This window comes from Maylandia zebra, linkage group LG1 (genome assembly GCF_041146795.1).
Source record: "Maylandia zebra isolate NMK-2024a linkage group LG1, Mzebra_GT3a, whole genome shotgun sequence".
Taxonomy (NCBI): domain Eukaryota; kingdom Metazoa; phylum Chordata; class Actinopteri; order Cichliformes; family Cichlidae; genus Maylandia; species Maylandia zebra.
In genome coordinates, this window is record NC_135167.1 from 26,777,877 (window position 1) to 26,795,110 (window position 17,234).

The 17,234-nt window shown below is 46.9% G+C and overlaps 2 protein-coding genes across 16 annotated transcripts in view; one reads left to right on the plus strand and one right to left on the minus strand.

Annotated features, from left to right (window-relative positions):
• The first annotated feature begins 3,652 nt into the window (after positions 1-3,652).
• LOC112435315 (uncharacterized) lies at positions 3,653-11,710 on the plus strand. The gene is made up of 7 exons (XM_076883968.1): positions 3,653-3,837; positions 3,993-5,163; positions 8,580-8,659; positions 8,821-9,591; positions 9,837-10,381; positions 10,474-10,527; positions 10,613-11,710. Exons 2-6 carry the CDS (start codon positions 4,084-4,086, stop codon positions 10,521-10,523), a joined length of 2,526 nt encoding a protein of 841 aa, XP_076740083.1. The 5' UTR covers positions 3,653-3,837; positions 3,993-4,083; the 3' UTR covers positions 10,524-10,527; positions 10,613-11,710.
• A 1,727-nt stretch (positions 11,711-13,437) lies between these two features.
• Positions 13,438-17,234, minus strand: part of baz2ba (bromodomain adjacent to zinc finger domain, 2Ba) — a 68,111-nt gene continuing 64,314 nt past the window's right edge. For 13 of the 15 annotated variants that reach the window (XM_023154708.3, XM_076883990.1, XM_004543380.6 and 10 more), the window contains 5 exons: positions 17,084-17,219; positions 16,842-16,988; positions 16,030-16,331; positions 15,172-15,315; positions 13,438-15,005 (listed from right to left, as the gene is read on the minus strand). In XM_023154708.3, the coding sequence (XP_023010476.3) occupies positions 14,849-15,005; positions 15,172-15,315; positions 16,030-16,331; positions 16,842-16,988; positions 17,084-17,219 (886 nt within the window). In that variant the 3' untranslated portion in view covers positions 13,438-14,848. The remainder of the gene's footprint in view (positions 15,006-15,171; positions 15,316-16,029; positions 16,332-16,841; positions 16,989-17,083; positions 17,220-17,234) is intronic. The other 2 variants (XM_012916965.4, XM_012916958.4) reach the window with 1 other exon arrangement.

Consider the following 17,234-nt stretch of genomic DNA (forward strand, 5'->3'; position numbering starts at 1 on the left):
GCAGGGGCGGCTCTAGCAAAGTGTTGCCAGGGGGCCAGGTAGGGCATTAACAGGGAGAGGGGGGCACAAAGAAATACTTTTCTTATTATTCTCATTTAAAATATTTAGCTTTTATTAAATAATTATCTGAATCTTGCGAACAAAGTTTTTATCTGATGTAAAATGTATAGAAATCAAACATATACCAAAAAGACTGTACATCACTGTCACCACAGCGTTTGTTTTCATTCAAAGGCTTTATGGCTTTAATACCTGGTGGGCCAGTCTGTAGTCAAAATGCCCAATTTTCTGTCCCAGTCCAGCCCTGCAGGTTAATACTGGCAGTGTCACCATGCCAGCTGACTGTATTTCATCATCAGCCAGTGTTGTTCTTTATACATTAATATTACCAAAGTTTACCATAAGGCAGCATAGAATGTATTTACGTGCTTTCAGGTTTTATTCAAATGTTAGTCTTTTCATTTGTTTCCCCACTTTTTTCCTGTTTCAAAATCAAACACCAGTTTGTGAGAAGATTATCTTCTTTTTTTTAACAGGCATTGGTTTTGCATTGGCATTGGCTAATTTGCCAATTGTATGTTAAAAATGTTCGTATTTTAATATTCAAAAATGTTTTTGCCCAAAACATGTGCACTACATGTCAGTAAAAATACTATGCAAATATTGATGTCCTTGAATGCTGAGTAAACACTGACTGATTGTATCTCTTGTACTTTATCAACGCAGTATCTAAAAACTTTGCACCGTAGTGGTTAAAATCTCATTCTAATAAGAGTTAAAAGCGCATTTGGTTATTAGGTTTACAGGGTTATTGAATTATGGTTAACGGTTGGTAGAATTGTTTTTAACATTATCTGCCAATTACATCTGCCACCCTTCTCCAAATCTGTGCCCCTACCTGGCCCCCCCCCCCAACAAAAATTTTCTAGACAGGCCACTGCCGACGTCAGCCAGCGCATATCCGGTTGTTCAATGATGACATGACGAATCCTACTTCCGGGCCTAAAGTAGTCTGCCTTTAATATGGCTTTTGTGTTGTTAACATGTTTAATGTTATGTATTTTCTTCTATCTATGTGTCACCACCTGAAGGGCCGCAGATCTATGGATCTGCGGCCCTTCATGTCTCAGTCCCACGGGGAGCCCCAGCTCTACAGGCTGTATGCTGTGCTGGTTCACTCTGGATTGAGTTGTCATGCTGGACACTATTTCTGCTATATTAAGGTACTGGCTGTGCCCGAATCTCTTTGAATGCTGCTGTTGCTTAGTACAAACAAACACACACCATAAACAACACATTTTAGCAGAAAACTGAATGCAAATGTCACGGGGTGAAACGGGACAAGTTATTTGGAGTTTTTACTGTGCATGTTTTGCGATGTTTTATCTGTTTAATATTTTAATATTGTATATTGGGTTTGTTTGTATGAGTTCTATTGCATGTTTTTATCTTATTTAATTGAACAACTGTCCTGTAAAGACTCCACCCTATCTGATTACTAACTTGATTTCACCTGAGAGGTACCAGAGAGGCCAATAAGAGGGCTGGGTAGACGACAGAAAGGAGCGCTTTTTGAGGACGAGTGAAGAAGGAAAACTTTGCTTTGAGGAGTTGCGCTCGAAGGCTAGAGGCTGAGCGCCTCGGCTTCGGGCTGGAGGCTCAAAGCGGAAGGGACGAGAGAGAGTGACCGGAGTGACTGAGAAGCCGAGCCAGAGATATGGAGAGAAGGCTTGGGCTGTAGAGCTGTGATTGACGGCTGCGCTTGAAGGCTAGAGGCTGAGGGCCTCGGCTTCGGGCTGGAGGCTCGAAATCGCCAGCGGGGAGTGACAACACCAGCGGGGAGAGCGGAGACAGCACCAGCGGAAGGCACGAGACGGCTGTGCCGATTTGCAGTTTTAAAGAAGCGGCGGGCGGAGTTGAGAGCTCTGCCCACCCGGGGTAAGTCTCTGACTTATCCCTTTTTATGAAATAAAACTGTCTAGAAGAATAGTGACTGCCGCTCCTCCCTTTCTCCAGCATATCGGGACGCGAATGCGGAAAGGAAGGAGAGGACTCCGCTGGGTTTCCCTTTTTATACTACTTCGCTGGATTTCTTAGCTCCCTGGGACTTTTAGGTCGTGGCGCAGGCCACTGGACTTTTAATGTTGTGGTTTATTGATTTTTATTGTGTTACCCCTTGGCCAAGGTTGTTTTAATTCATTTTACATTTTTAACTATTTAAATATAATAAATTATATTTTAATTATACAGATTTTATTCGTGTGCTTTCCCTTGGCGGCTCCAATGCTCTGTCCGTTTGGAGGAAGGTTTCCTTCCTTCGCACAAAACCCACTGTGGAAGTAAAACCAGCCTTCCGCCTCCGTTTACACAAACAGAGAAAAATACTTTGTATGCATTGAAAGAAAGAAAAAAAGACCCCTATATAACCATAAGATTCTTCTTTTTAGCTCAAATTCAATTCAGAAACTGAATCTGCTGTGTCACATCTCTCTCATTCTGTCTCACAGGCCAGCAATGGGCACTGGTTTCAGATGAATGACTCGTCCGTGTTAGTCAGTGACATTAGGACCGTCCTAAACCAGCAGGCATATGTCCTCTTCTACATCAAGTGAGTAAACATCGGTATTTTTAAACATTCTAGGCTTATTCCTTCAGTAGAACTTTTCCCATCATTATTTAATAATGTAGACATGTTTATTCCCACTTTTCTTGTAGAAAATGTATTATTATAACCTAATTTTATAATGTTGATGCTTTGTCATGGTTAATATTCTTTTTTCCATGTGATCAGGTGCACAGATGTGAAAAAAACTGGGGACTACAGCCACTTGAACCATAACGCTGGCATATCTGGTCAGTCATCTCCCCGGCCGGTGGTGATCCCACGCACCATCGCCACCATGCATCACAACAGTGTTGGCTTCATAGGCCCCCAGCTGCCACCACACATGAACAAGGTACTTCCTCACCTGAGGGTACTGATAATGTTGTTGTTTTGTTAAACCCAGTGTTTCTGTTCTAAAAACCTGTTGTTGTGACTTCTTGTTCCTTCAGAGTTCTCTTCAGCGGCAGTGCGGTGGGGAAACCAAACCATGGACTAGCTTCTTCCGCTTCCTCTGCTTCCATCTCCCACTCAGTAAGCCGGCCCACAATGATTCCAGAGAGCGACAAACAACAGAAGCTTTCATTTTCAGTTGGGCTAAGCAAACCAATTTGCCCATCTGCTTCTTCCTCCTCTTACTGCAAGCCGTCCTCCGCCAGCAGTTCCTCCAGCTCTTTGTCCTCCTCCAGCTCTTTGTCCTCCTCACAGTCTACCTCAGACGTCCAACCAGACGTTCGTTTTATTCCGCGTCCACTAAACCAAGTCAGCGGCATGCCTTTCATCCTGCTGCTAATGAAAGCCAGGATTTCTCCACTCCTGTCACAAGGGCTAAAACTCCATCTGAACCCCTGCCTCACTGTACAGAATCCTCCGCTGTTAGCGCTTCACCCTCAGCTACTGAGGGTCCACTAAACCAAGTCAGCGGCATGCCTTTCAGTAATGGGGATCAGAACCCTGTAGGAAACGGGGCGTCCTTCCTGGTGCCGTACAGCCAAGAGTCTTCAGAGGAATCAGACCAAGAGAACTGTGGCACTCTGGATAACGGCAGTTCATCCAAGTCTCATCCTAATGAAAATAAAGACACAGGAAATGTCTTTGGCGGTTTTGGGAGAATTATCAATGGGAAGTCAGGAGTGAACCATAATGGCAATGGATTAAATGGACAAACGTATGGAGACTTCAAATCCAGCCACAATGGTCATCACAAAGTGAATGGACACAGCGGCCCTGACAAGGTAAATCTTGTCTTTATTTTTATAATGTGTGGCAGAGGTGTGGTCCAGGGCGCAGCTGCAGGGGAGGAGTGGTGCAGTGAGCTCAACGGGGCGGTGCTGGTGAGAACAGCTGATGGCGATTTGGACTGATGGTGGTTTTCCTTCCTTTTATATAGTGAGGTGGAGAGGAGCGGAGGAGGAAGACGCTGCGGGAACCGACCGCTGTCAGACGGTGTTCTGTTATAATTCCGTGGACACTCTCAATAAATGTGGAATCTGATGATAACAACCTGTGTGTGGGTGTATCTGTGCATAGCCTACGTCACAAGTGGTGCCGAAACCCAGGAGCCTGCCGGTGTGGGGATGTCCGACCCGCAGGCTGCGCCGCCCGCCCAGCCTTTGCAGCTTCTGGCGCAGATGCTGGCGGAGATGGCGAAGATGAGCCACGACCATGCGGCAGCCCAGCGAGCTCACCTGGCTGCGCTGCAGGAGCAGACGGACCGGCAGACTCTGGTTCTGGAGCGGCTGGTTGGCGCCGCTGCCCCGCCGAAGTCCCCGCCGCTGTCGGTGGTGGTGCCCCGGATGGGGGACGGGGACGACCCCCAGGTCTTTCTGGAGACTTTTTGTGCCACGGCGGAGGCCTGCCAGTGGCCGCAGGTGGAGTGGGCTCCGCGTTTGCTTCCTCTGCTGTCGGGGGAGGCTCGGACGGCGGCCCTGAGTCTGCCGCCGGCCTCGAGGGGCAGCTTCCAGGACGTGAGCCGGGTGGTGGTGGACAGGTTGGGGCTCACCGCTGAAGATCACCGCCGGCGGTTCCGGGCCTGTCGGCTGGCTGCGGCGGATCGGCCGTTTGCTTGGGCCTGGAAGCTGCATGACGCGGCCGTACGCTGGCTGCAGCCGGGATCATCAGAGGGCGAGACGCTGCCTGCGGAGACGGCGAGATGGGTCAGGTGCCACCGTCCCGCGAGTCTGGAGGTGGCGGTTACGTTGGCGGAGGACCACCTTGCCGCTAGAGCGGGGGAGCCCGGGGACAGCGGCCGGAGGCCGAACAGACAAGCCCCGGTGCCGGCACCAAGGCGCCGGGTGCCTGCACTAGGGCAGGCAGAGCGGGCGCCGGCGCTGAGCCCCACTAATCCTTTTGCTGCGTTTGTGCCTTCCCAGGGATCGGACATGAGCAGTGCTGCCCCTGAGCCACGGAGAACAGCACAGATGCCGGGGCAGGAGTGCTGGAAGTGCGGACAGCCGGGACACCTGAGGAGGGACTGTCCTCTGATGGAGGTGGGGCAGGTGTTCCACGTTGCCGGTGCTCCAGCGCCCTCTCCCGGTCCGGGAGGGACATACAGCATTCCGGTAAGGACTCGAGGGGGTATACGCCATGCTTTGGTGGACACAGGCTGCACGCAGACCCTCGTGCACCAAGGTTTGGTTCGCCCCGGGGCATTGCTGGAGGCAGAATGGGTGGAGGTGAGGTGTGTTCATGGTGATGTTCACAGGTATCCCATAGTGCCGCTGTTATTAAAGTATAAGGGCAAAACGCATAGAGTAACGGCTGCGGTTAGCCCGCGCCTGTCGCATCCCCTAATTCTGGGCACGAATTGGCCGGGGTTTCATCATCTGTTGGGACAGTACGCGGGGGTGCGATCACGACCATTAGTAGCATGTAGCGTCTGCGCGGCGCTCAGCGGTGACGCGGGGCCGTCCGACACTGACTCTGGGGAGGGGGAGACGGCGGGTCCTTCACGGGAAGCCCCGCCGGCTCCGGAAGTTCCCCCCATGGGCGATTTCCCACTGGAGCAGGTGGTGACACACACCCAGCTGTTGGTGCTGCAGGGCCGCCGGGAAACGATTTTCCAGGCGGCTCATTATAACCCCATGGCAGGGCATATGGGATACGAAAAAACTCTGGAGCGAATAACGGCCCGATTTTATTGGCCGGGCATCCGAGCGGATGTGCGCCGCTGGTGCGCGTCCTGCCCGGACTGCCAACTTGTTAATCAGCCGGCCATACCAAAAGCGCCTTTGCGTCCGCTTCCACTCATAGAGGTCCCATTCGAGCGCATTGGCATGGACCTCATCGGGCCGTTTCACCGGAGTGCACGCGGCTACCGCTTTGTGTTAGTCCTGGTGGATTATGCAACGTGGTACCCGGAAGCAGTCCCGCTGCGCACCATCTCTGCAAAGAGTGGTGTTTCAGGTCATCTCCCGAGTCGGAATCCTGAAAGAGATACTGACTGACCAGGGCACGTCGTTTATGTCTCGTACACTGCGGGAACTGTACGAATTACTGGACATTAAATCTATTCGGACCAGCGTCTACCACCCTCAGACGGACGGGCTGGTGGAGCGGCTGAATAAGACTTTGAAGTCTATGATTCGTAAGTTCATTAACGAGGATGAACACAATTGGGACCGCTGGCTAGACCCTCTGTTATTCGCAGTGCGGGAGGTGCCCCAGGCCTCCACGGGATTTTCTCCCTTTGAACTGCTGTTCGGCAGGAGGCCACGTGGGGTGCTCGACCTGATTAAAGAAAGCTGGGAGGACGGTCCGAGCCCCGCCAAGAATGAGATTCAGTACGTGCTGGACCTGAGAGCGAAACTCCACACTTTGGGGAGGTTGTCACGGGAGAATTTGCTCCAGGCTCAGCAGCGTCAGCAGCGCCTGTATAACAGAGGGGCTAGACTCAGGCAATTTTCACCGGGAGACAAAGTGCTTGTGTTACTCCCTTCCTCCAGCTCAAAGTTGCTCGCCAAGTGGCAAGGGCCCTTTGTGGTCACACGGCGTGTCGGGGACGTTGACTATGAGGTCGCTCGGTCGGACAGGGGTGGGGCCACGCAGATTTATCACCTCAATCTCCTTAAAAAGTGGAGAGAGGTTGAATCCGCGTCGCTGGTGAGCCTGGTTAAGGAGAGAGATGAGTTGGGGCCGGAGGTGCCAAATTCCGTCATCCCCGCCTCCCTCCCTTGTGATGACCATCTCACACAGGCCCAGAGAGCGGACGTTGTCGCGTTACAACAGCGTTTTGCTGACGTGTTCTCCCCCCTGCCCGGCCGGACGTCTGTCATTGAGCATCATTTTGTAACGCAGCCTGGCGTGACGGTGCGTTCACGGCCCTACAGGCTTCCTGAGCATAAACGGCAAATTGTGCAGAGGGAATTGGCTGAAATGCTGAGAATGGGAGTGATCGAAGAGTCGCACAGCGCCTGGTGTAGCCCCATCGTTCTGGTGGTGAAGAAGGATGGGTCTATACGGTTCTGTGTCGACTATCGCAAGGTGAATGAAGTGTCACGTTTTGATGCTTATCCCATGCCCCGGGTCGACGAGCTCCTGGATCGGCTGGGCACGGCCCGTTTTTTCACGACACTGGACTTAACCAAGGGCTACTGGCAGATTCCCTTGTCTGCCGAGTCCAAGGCGAAAACGGCCTTCTCCACTCTGTATGGGTTGTACCAGTTCGTTACGCTTCCGTTCGGCTTGTTCGGGGCCCCTGCCACTTTCCAGCGCCTCATGGACCGGGTGCTGCGCCCGCACGCTGCGTATGCTGCAGCTTACTTGGATGACGTGATCATCCATAGCGACACCTGGGCGAAGCATGTGCAGCGGGTGGCCGCGGTCCTGGAGTCCCTGAGGAGGGCGGGGCTCACGGCCAACCCGAAGAAGTGTGCGGTTGGACGGAGGGAGGTACAGTATCTGGGGTACCACTTGGGGGGCGGGCAGGTGCGTCCACAGGTGGAAAAGACGGCGGCTATCGCATCCTGCCCGCACCCAAGACTAAAAAGGAGGTGAGACGGTTTCTGGGGCTGGCAGGTTACTATCGCCGGTTCGTGCCAGGGTTTGCGCAGCTGACCAGCCCCTTAACCGATCTTACCCGGAAGGGTGCTCCAGATCTGTTTCAGTGGACGGGGCCGTGCCAGGCGGCGTTTGTGCAGGTGAAAAAGTCTCTCTGTGGGGAGCCGCTGCTTCACACTCCTAACTTTTCCCTCCCTTTTGTTCTGCAGACTGACGCCTCGAACAGGGGGCTGGGGGCCGTTTTGTCCCAGTAGGTGCGGGGGGCCGACCGTCCCATTCTTTACATCAGCCGGAAGCTGGCAGAGCGTGAAAGACGGGAAAGCACCGTGGAGAAGGAGTGCTTGGCTATCCGGTGGGCGGTCGACTCCGTTCGCTATTACTTTCTGGGGCGCTCATTCACCCTCTGCTCGGACCACGCCCCGCTGCAGTGGCTCCACCGCATGAAAGATGCCAACGCCCGGATCACCCGGTGGTATCTGGCTTTACAGCCCTTTAAGTTCAAGGTGGTCCATAGGCCGGGGGCGCAGATGGCGGTGGCCGATTTCCTCTCTCGCTCGCGGGGGGGGAGTAGGTTCGGCCGGAAGGCTCCCCGGCCTCAGTCGGGCGGTGGGGGTATGTGGCGGAGGTGTGGTCCGGGGCGCGGCTGCAGGGGAGGAGTGGTGCAGTGAGCTCAACGGGGCGGTGCTGATGAGAACAGCTGATGGCGATTTGGACTGATGGTGGTTTTCCTTCCTTTTATATAGTGAGGTGGAGAGGAGTGGAGGAGGAAGACGCTGCGGGAACCGACCGCTGTCAGACGGTGTTCTGTTATAATTCCGTGGACACTCTCAATAAATGTGGAATCTGATGATAACAACCTGTGTGTGGGTGTATCTGTGCATAGCCTACGTCACATAATGCTTGTCTGTTTGGGTTTTTGTTTGTTTTTCTTAAAGGGACATATTATTAATATTTCTTTTATTTATTTTGGGCACATCAGATCTCTGGCAGTAATCATGGCAGTTTGACGTCTACGGCTCCTGTTGCTAATGGAATAGGCAGAGACCATAGCCAACCAAAGTAAGCCTAACACTGAACTAAAAAAAACTTATTGCTCTGCTGTCCATTTTATGCATTTAAATTTTTAAGTTTAGAGGAGTGATCTTAAAACTGTGCAGACTTTCCTCTCTGCCAGTGTGACAAAGCATTGCTCATATTGCTTTTGTATTTTATTTTTCCAGCAAAGATGCCTCATCCCAGGCTAGTTCTTCTCAGAGCATTCATCCTGCTGCTAACGAAAGCCAGGATTTCTCCACTCCTGTCACAAGGGCTAAAACTCCATCTGAACCCCTGCCTCACTGTACAGAATCCTCCGCCGTTAGCGCTTCACCCTCAGCTACTGCTACAACTACCCCTTCTGTTGCAGCTAAAGAATCTGCTTCCGCTCTTTCTTCTTCTGGGCAAGATGGCAACCCTGCAGCCTTACCCCCTCAGCCGGGCTGCTCTCAAAGCACCAGTGGGGCTTCTGCAGCTCCACAGAAAGTTAGCGTAAGCAAGGATGAAGCCAAGGATCTACCACAAGATAAATGTGCAACAACAGGGACTGAAGGACATAAGGATACTAAGGAGCAGTATCAGTCCAAGCCTAGTTCTAGTTGCAATGAAAAACGATCTTCCCGAGACAGGCAAAGACTGTACTCTAGCTCTGGCAGAGATAGAGAAAGACACAACAGGGATAGGAGTCACGAACGAGAAAGCGACGACGATCGTCACCGGTACAGACGGGACTACAAGGAAGGAAATTTCTCACCTTCTACAGCACCAGAAACAAACAAGTTCAAGGGCTCCCCGCCACGGGCTCGCCTTTCCTCTCCAGACAAAGAGGATCAAAATCGCAAGAGGACTCTCAGCAAAGACAGGGACGACAGCTCTGATGCCCGCCACACTAAAAAACACAAAAAGAGTAAGAAAAAGAAGAAATCAAAGGATAAAGACAGACACCGTGAGAGTGGGTGAGTATTGCCATCTTTCTCTCGATCCTTTAATGAAAACAGAAGGAAATGTGTTTGTTTTAAGCTAGATTTTGTTTGAAAATAATATGGGGTTAAAGCTCACTATCAGTATTATTATTTTCTTAAAAACGTAAAGAATTTTCATCATTTTATTGATAATGGGTCACTTTTTCTGTCTTAGGCTGGCTGTAAAGCTTGATCTCGGTTTTGTTAAACAATGTCATTGGTTCTCTATCATCCCGTAGAAGTTCTGACGGAGATTCAGACAGAGCTGCGGAAATGAAGAAGGAAAAGAAGAGACATCGGGACAGCGATCCCGACCTGCACAGCCCAGACGCAGCTCGGAGCCACAGAAACAGAAGCAGAGAGGAAGGGGAGAGCTGCAAGCGACACCACTCTGACAGAGACTTTGAACATGACAATGGCTTTCCACCGGAAAAACGTCGCTGCACAGACTACGCTGACGGCAGCGTAGTTCATGTTAATGGGAATGGATCTCTGAGGGACTATCCCACAAGCTCCAAGCCCAGCGGCAGTGCGGTGGGGAAACCAAACCATGGACTAGCTTCTTCTGCTTCCTCTGCTTCCATCTCCCACTCAGTAAGCAGCGAGGAAGGGGAGAGCCGCAAGCGACACCACTTTGACAGAGACTTTGAACGTGACAGTGGCTTTCCACCGGAAAAACGTCGCTGCACAGACTACGCTGACGGCAGAGGTGGCCATCTACTACATTCCAATCAAACCACACCGGCAAACGGTTCAAGTTACGGCCATCTCAATGGACAGCCAGGTATTCATTTATTCTCCAAAATCACAGGAATGCTGAATTAAATGGTGCTGACAAGTTAGTCCAATTTTAAAGCATCAAACCCTGTTTTGTAGGTTACAGCGAAATCAGCGGCAGTGGATTTCCCAGTGACCTGAAACACTGACTCTGTGAGTGGATGTCTTTTTAAATGGTCAGCGTTGATGTAGCTACTAATACTTTCTCTTCACTAAGACCTCATCTTTGTCATTTCAGATCCATCAACCGAATTTTAACAACAGCAGAGGAATGACATCAACTTTTTTGACGTGGTGCTTCTTCATTAGGAATAATATTGTATCTTTACCTTAAGTAAAGTGTTTTAAAATTTAAACTATCCCCCTTTCTTTCTTTTTTTTCTTTTGTTTTCTCAAATGGGCTTATTTATTTGCCGTAATTTCTCCTAGCTATCGGTTAAAGAAACGGTGTTGAACATTTATGATGAAGAATATTAATATATACCGTAATTGTCGGGCTATAAGCCGCTACTTTTTGCACAAGCTTTGAACCCTGCGGCTTTTAGTCAGCTGCGGCTTTTCTATAGATTGTCCAGGATTTTTGTGATATCGTAAGACGATTTGTTTTGTTTGTTCCGCTGTTGTACGGCACTACGTTGCCTGGCGGAAGGGCATGTGATCAGACACACAGTATCGGGGTTCAAGAGTGGTATGTTGGTCACATGTCCATCCGCCAGGCAACATAGTGCCGTACAAGTAGCGCGAAAAACAAACTTCAAAGTAGCGCTACGCGTTCAGCGGGAGTCGTGGATGACGAGCGGCAATAAACTTGCGAAAAGCAAGTTATGCTCAACTCCACCGGTGGATTCTGACAGCGTGGAAAAGTGTGAAAACATCCACGATCACCAACGGATTTCAAAGGGCTGGACTGCTGCATGATGGAGAGGAGGACACCGCCACGGCCCTTCTGAGGGTGTTCGACTCTGACACTGACAACGAGGATTTATTTGGTTTTGAAAGTGACAACGAAGGAAAGAAGCTGAGAGTGGATGACGAAGCCACCCTGAGCCTGTTCGTTTCCGACACTGGAGAAGAGGACTTTGGTGGTTTTAATGCGCAGGAAGATGGTGGTGAATGACTGACTTTTCTTGAGCCTAAAAGGTAGTCCGAATCTATTTTTCTGGTGTGCTGTAGGTTATTGTTATGTACTACATTTGTTACTCATTTATGAAGCACAGTACATGTTTCGTACTTGTAATTACCGCTACTTTTACATATACCTAAAAAGTTGTGCAAATATGTACCCATAACTTGTTTTTCAAAATATTAATAAAAGGGGTGTGTCTCCAAACAGCCATCTCTTTCCTGACAATTCCCTTTGTGCATGTTCTCTTACATATGATAAGTCAACATTGAAACACCTGCGGCTTTTAGTCAGTGCGGCTAATGTATGTACAAAACAGGATTTTCCCCTGATTTTAGCTTGTGCGGCTAATATTCAGGTGCGCTTTGTAGTCCGGGAAATACGGTACTTGTATGAACACAAAGCCTGGAGCTTAAACATCTCAACTGCTGCACACTCCACAACTGCTGTGTGTGTGTGTGTGGCGGGGGGGGGGGGGGGGGGGGCAGAGGGAGTGTTCGCCCAGGGCGCCAAACAGGCTAGGACCGCCACTGGGTCTGGACCTCAAATTGAGAGTTTCAGTGAACAACCACCAAATGCAAATTTAAAATTTTGAATCAGTTCTAGATCTTTTATCTGCTTAATTTGTCCTCAAAATAAATAAATATTAAAAGAAAGAAAGAAAAAAAGAAAAGGAGGGAATGGGCTTCACAGTGCTATGAAAACTGGTTACCAGTCAATTGCTCAATTACTTTCAAGCATGTGACAATGAAGGCTTGTGTATAAAAATGGCTGTAATTACGCAGCACTTCATGTAAAAACCTTTGTACAACCTTTTGAATTAAAGCTGAAAGTCACATCTGGAGTTTGGTAATGTACAGAGGTAAAACTACAAAACACGTCATTAACAACATGCTTATGGACCTAACTGTATGCGTCTAAACTGTGTAGTGCCTCAGGCTATACATACTGTAGCGTGCGGCAGGGTTCATGATTAATATTTTCCCTACAAGAATAAAATGTATAGAAACCTTGGGAATAGGCACTTGCTAAACTTGCACTTGCCAACTGTGTACGGCACACTTAACTTTCCTTTTTATTAACGGTCTTCATTTTATGATCTGTGTGATGGATGCATGCAACCACACAACTGAGATACTTGGGTAATATTCATTTGGTCTTTTGTCTTATGTTTACGTTATGCTCTAAAGCTTCTGTGATCATAAATGCAGAAGCCAATAAAGTGGACTGGACCATCTATTGTGATCATGCAGGGGGAATGGGGTTCTTCTTGAATGATGGTTAGCTGTTATCTCTTTAGTTTTCACCTTTGGTGTATATAATGGTTTATTCATTTGCTATATAACTGGAGCTGTTTCTCATTTGGGCAGGTCAGTTTGTTGAGCTATGTTTTTGTTAAGTGACTTTTGAGTAGCGTTCTGTTAAGTTAACCTCTTTTATGGGCCCACTTGATTCTTAAAAACTTTATTTTTTGTTATTTTGAATTTTTGTAATCGTCTTGTCCTTTTTGGGGGTATAATAAAACCCATTTTTTTGAAGATTACATTTGTGCCTGTGTGTTCCTGGCTGCTTGGATTATGACAATCTGCCACTCGATGAGACAAATAAGGATCTGCTCTTTCTGGATTTTATTGTTAATTTACAGATGTTAAGTTGAATTCAGTTTTGAGACACCGTTTCTGAGATCCTTGAAAAATGTATGTTTCAGAGCAGCTTCTCAGGATCCTGAAAACATTTTACAGTCTGGTCATGAAAGAGGCATTTAACACGATGTAAAGTACAATTGCAGATATTTAGCTAAAAGCACAAACAAAATAAATTTCTCTTTAATCGGGTCACACGTGCAACTTTACATATGACTCGCACTTTGACAGAATAAAGAGTTAAACCGCACTTCTACAGCTGCAGGTCGGACTTGAAATGAAACCAGTTTGAGTCACTTACGTTGAAAAACATCCTTTTAATAGGTCCGTGCCACACACTAGTGAAAAATAAAGCTCCTACAAAAGAATGATACTTTTATTCCACAATATCTTAAATAAAGTAACTTCAAGTACTTTTGACTTGGGTACAAAAAAATCTAGCTGCCTCCATCAGGCCACAACACACAGCAAGGTTCAACACAGTGGTTAAAAATGGCCTTAGGTCCTTGTATTGTGGCAGATTGTGAGGAAATGTATCATGGAAGCATAACTGAATGCTTGTTGTTCCTTTTTTTCTCTTTTTAGTTATTATTATTTATGGGGAGGAATGATTTCTGTGTCACTGTCCAACTTTGGAGGCCTTGTTGGATTGAAATCATATAAAAAAATAATTATCATAAAGAATGAAAACTAAAAACGATAACATCCCCTACATGCCCCTGTTGGAAGGGTAGGCACTACCAAGATTAAGGATACCACAGTGTTTGCAGAGGATATGTATATACTGTACAAACAATATTTATGATAATGTTTTCATCACGTTCACTAAAATAGAATGCTACAATCATTCTAAGGCATAAACAATATCTTAATATTCTTAAACAATTTTTACACATTGTTCCAAACAAGACATAATATAGACATTAATAAACAGTATATACACATGAATCACCACAGCCTAACTGTTCCTCTGCAGTTGCTGTAAATAAATGCAGTTTTACAGATCGAACAATTGAATACAGTCCTCCGATGCCCCAAAGCACTGAACAGTGTAAACAGCTCTTTTTTTTTTTCTTTTTTCCTTTTCTTTTTTTTTTGTCTTGGCTTTGTTTGATATTTGGGAGAGAGAGAGAGAAAAAAATTATAACACAATAACACATTCCTTTTCAGAAGTCAAAGCAGTTCGGCTGATTCCTCCTTTTTCATAGAAAATGAAGTGGACCTTGATTCATAAATAATTATTACAAAATTAAATACATTCACTATAATACGATTAAATAACAAACGAACAAAAAAACCCAAATAAACAAAAACAAACTATTTACAAGTAGTGGAAAGTATTCTAGCGCAGACACATCATTGACATTTTTGAGGATTCATTCAGTGCAGTGTTCTGAGACAGGGAATGGTATTGCACTATGACACCCCATTTCTCTGGGACTCTTTGGGGCTTTCATCCCTGTTGTAATAAATCCAGTGCACCTAAACAACTTTTTATTTTTCAAGGTGACACCTCTCCTAAGCACACCACAGGTTCCTTATTAAGGAGTTGGCTTCTTCTTCTACCATCCTGCAAAGCCACGTTCTCCATCACAAAATAAAAAGTAACACCTGGTGCTCCGGTACGAAAAGTTGAATGGGTGTATTGGAGAAGAGTCTGAACAGACTTTTTTTTTTTTTTAATCTTAAGTGTTTTTTTTTATTTGTTTTAGTTTGTTTGTTTCAGAAGCTCAGTCCAGCGCTTCTCAAAGAACTTCCTCATGTTATGACCAGCTCGACCAATGTCTGAATTGTCTTCATTGAATTTTTCACAGTTATCAAAGACCAAGTTGACATCGATGATGAACGTCTCCAGGTTTTGATACCTGAAATTTTAAAAAAAAAGAAGACATATTCAGGTTAGAGAGAACAGCAGACACATCACATAATTCCTGAAAAAAACTAAACAAAACTGAAAACACTGGTCTTGCTTTAACTTCTGCGCGAGGCTTTTAGCAGAAAAAAGAACCGAGAGAAGCGATGGGAACTCACTGGCTGCTCACAAGCTTCTCACGTATGGTGGAGAAGTCCATCGGTTTCTTGATGACCTTCCTGTAGCCAGGCACCGATTTCAGGTTGACAGGTGTGAGAAAAGGCCATGCATCCTGATGCCGCTCCAACTCAGCAAGGAGTACTCTGTAGGACAAACAAACACACAGTTAAACTCTGGCCACGACTTTGTGTAAATATAAGCTTTGTGTGTAACACAGAAAAGCTTTCTTTCATAATTTCCTCTTATCTTTAAGCAGCTATAACCAATATTTCTGGATTGACAAGGGATCGGTTACATGTGGGTGAAGGGTGTGAACGAGGCTCCCATTGTGCCTGAATACTGGAAGTTTCTTTTAAATCATTGTTTTGGGTTTATGGTACACAAAGCTAGGACTAGCTGGTGAACAGTGGAGCATTAACAGCTGGAGAATCAGATATTTCCCCAGAAAGCTGAGTAGGCTGAAAGCTGAGGTAAAAGAAAGCTAAGATAGTGCTGCTTTGCCCTAAGTGGTTGTGTAAACAGCATTTCCTAACCAGTTACAGTTTGTTTCTGCTGCTGGTCAAAAATATGTCCATGGAGGTTTAAAGTTTGCATTTAACTCATAATCTTTAGGGTTTTATGAGCTAATAAAACCGCTAAAAAACAAAAGAGAAGCTGACTTTGTGCTGAAAAATTCCAGGAATGAAATACTGCAAGTAAACGTTGATCTGAGGTTTTGTGGCTTTAAACACAACAGAAAATGTAAAACACATCCTCCAACCTTTCCATACAGCTTTGTAGCAGGTGGAAATTACTGTGCAACTACTGAGAAGAAAATGACACAGAAAGACAAGTGCAAACATGTCATGGAGACATACCTGCATAATCCCAGGTCCCTGTTGTTGTCTCGAGCCGTCTTGGCTCGCTTCACACACCCAGTAGTCTCCTGATTGGATGTCGTTAGAGCAGGTGAACTCTCCTCCGTTTTCCTCTTCCTGCTGGTGTCTTTTGCTCCTTTTTTGGGCGTACTGCTGGCACTTGCTGAGTCATCCTCCGACACTTCCCCGTTACCGGCCTGCTTTCCATTCTTCTTTGCCTCTCCGCCCTTCTTGCTACTCCCCCCACTAGATGCTACTGGTTTGGCTGGAGGCTTTTTGCTTTTGGGGGATGGACCACTTGCCTGCAAAAGTACCCAAAATTGCAGCATTTCCTTAGTTCGGGTGCTATTCAAACTGGAACCATTTAGTTTCATCCTCCTAATATTGTCCTTTCCTAAAATGTCATATCAATTTGCCATATCTTAGACAAGCAATAATATTTAGTCCCTTTGCTGACCACATCTGCATCAACACAAATTCTTTAAAGCCTGCGTTAAAAATCGTTACTCAGCTTGTATCAGTATGAGTATGACTTATGAATTTTACTGTCACTTAATGGGATAAATCCATGCTGCAGACAATAAAAGTGAAGAGCAAGCAATAAAACTCTAGGGGAGGAGCAGCTGATGAGATTTCTTTGAGCGAGCAAGTGTCCTTGCGGTTTAGATGCACAAGATATACTCTACAATGTGTCCTTTTTCTTCTTGCCTTTCTACCATCAACTTTACAAAACAGGAGTAAAATAAGTCCTGAGATGAGTCTAAAAAAATGCACATTAAAAAAAAATCATAAGTAATAAAAGGTTCAGATACCTTGGATATGCAGGCCGGGCAGTACCAGTCTCCTTCTGGGATGCTGGTGATCTTGGGTTTGTGACAGTAAGTGTGGCAGCCTTTGTCACAGCCATCACACAGCAGGAGGAGGTCCTCATTATCCCCCTTCTTACAAATCTGACAGTACTACAAAATAAGTGCGTCCATTAAAAACAAGTACAAACTTTCCTAATAGTTTTCAATTAACATTGTGGACACAGGCTGTTCTTTTATTCTCTTACCACTTTCATTATCGACCTCTCCCAGGCAATGGACTTCTGCAGTTGCTGGATACACATGGCCAGCTGGGCGGCGCTGCGCACTTCGCTCAGGGCCTTCCTCCACACTTTCATACCGTGGGCCACCTCCTCCTCGCTGCTGAGGGAATTTAAG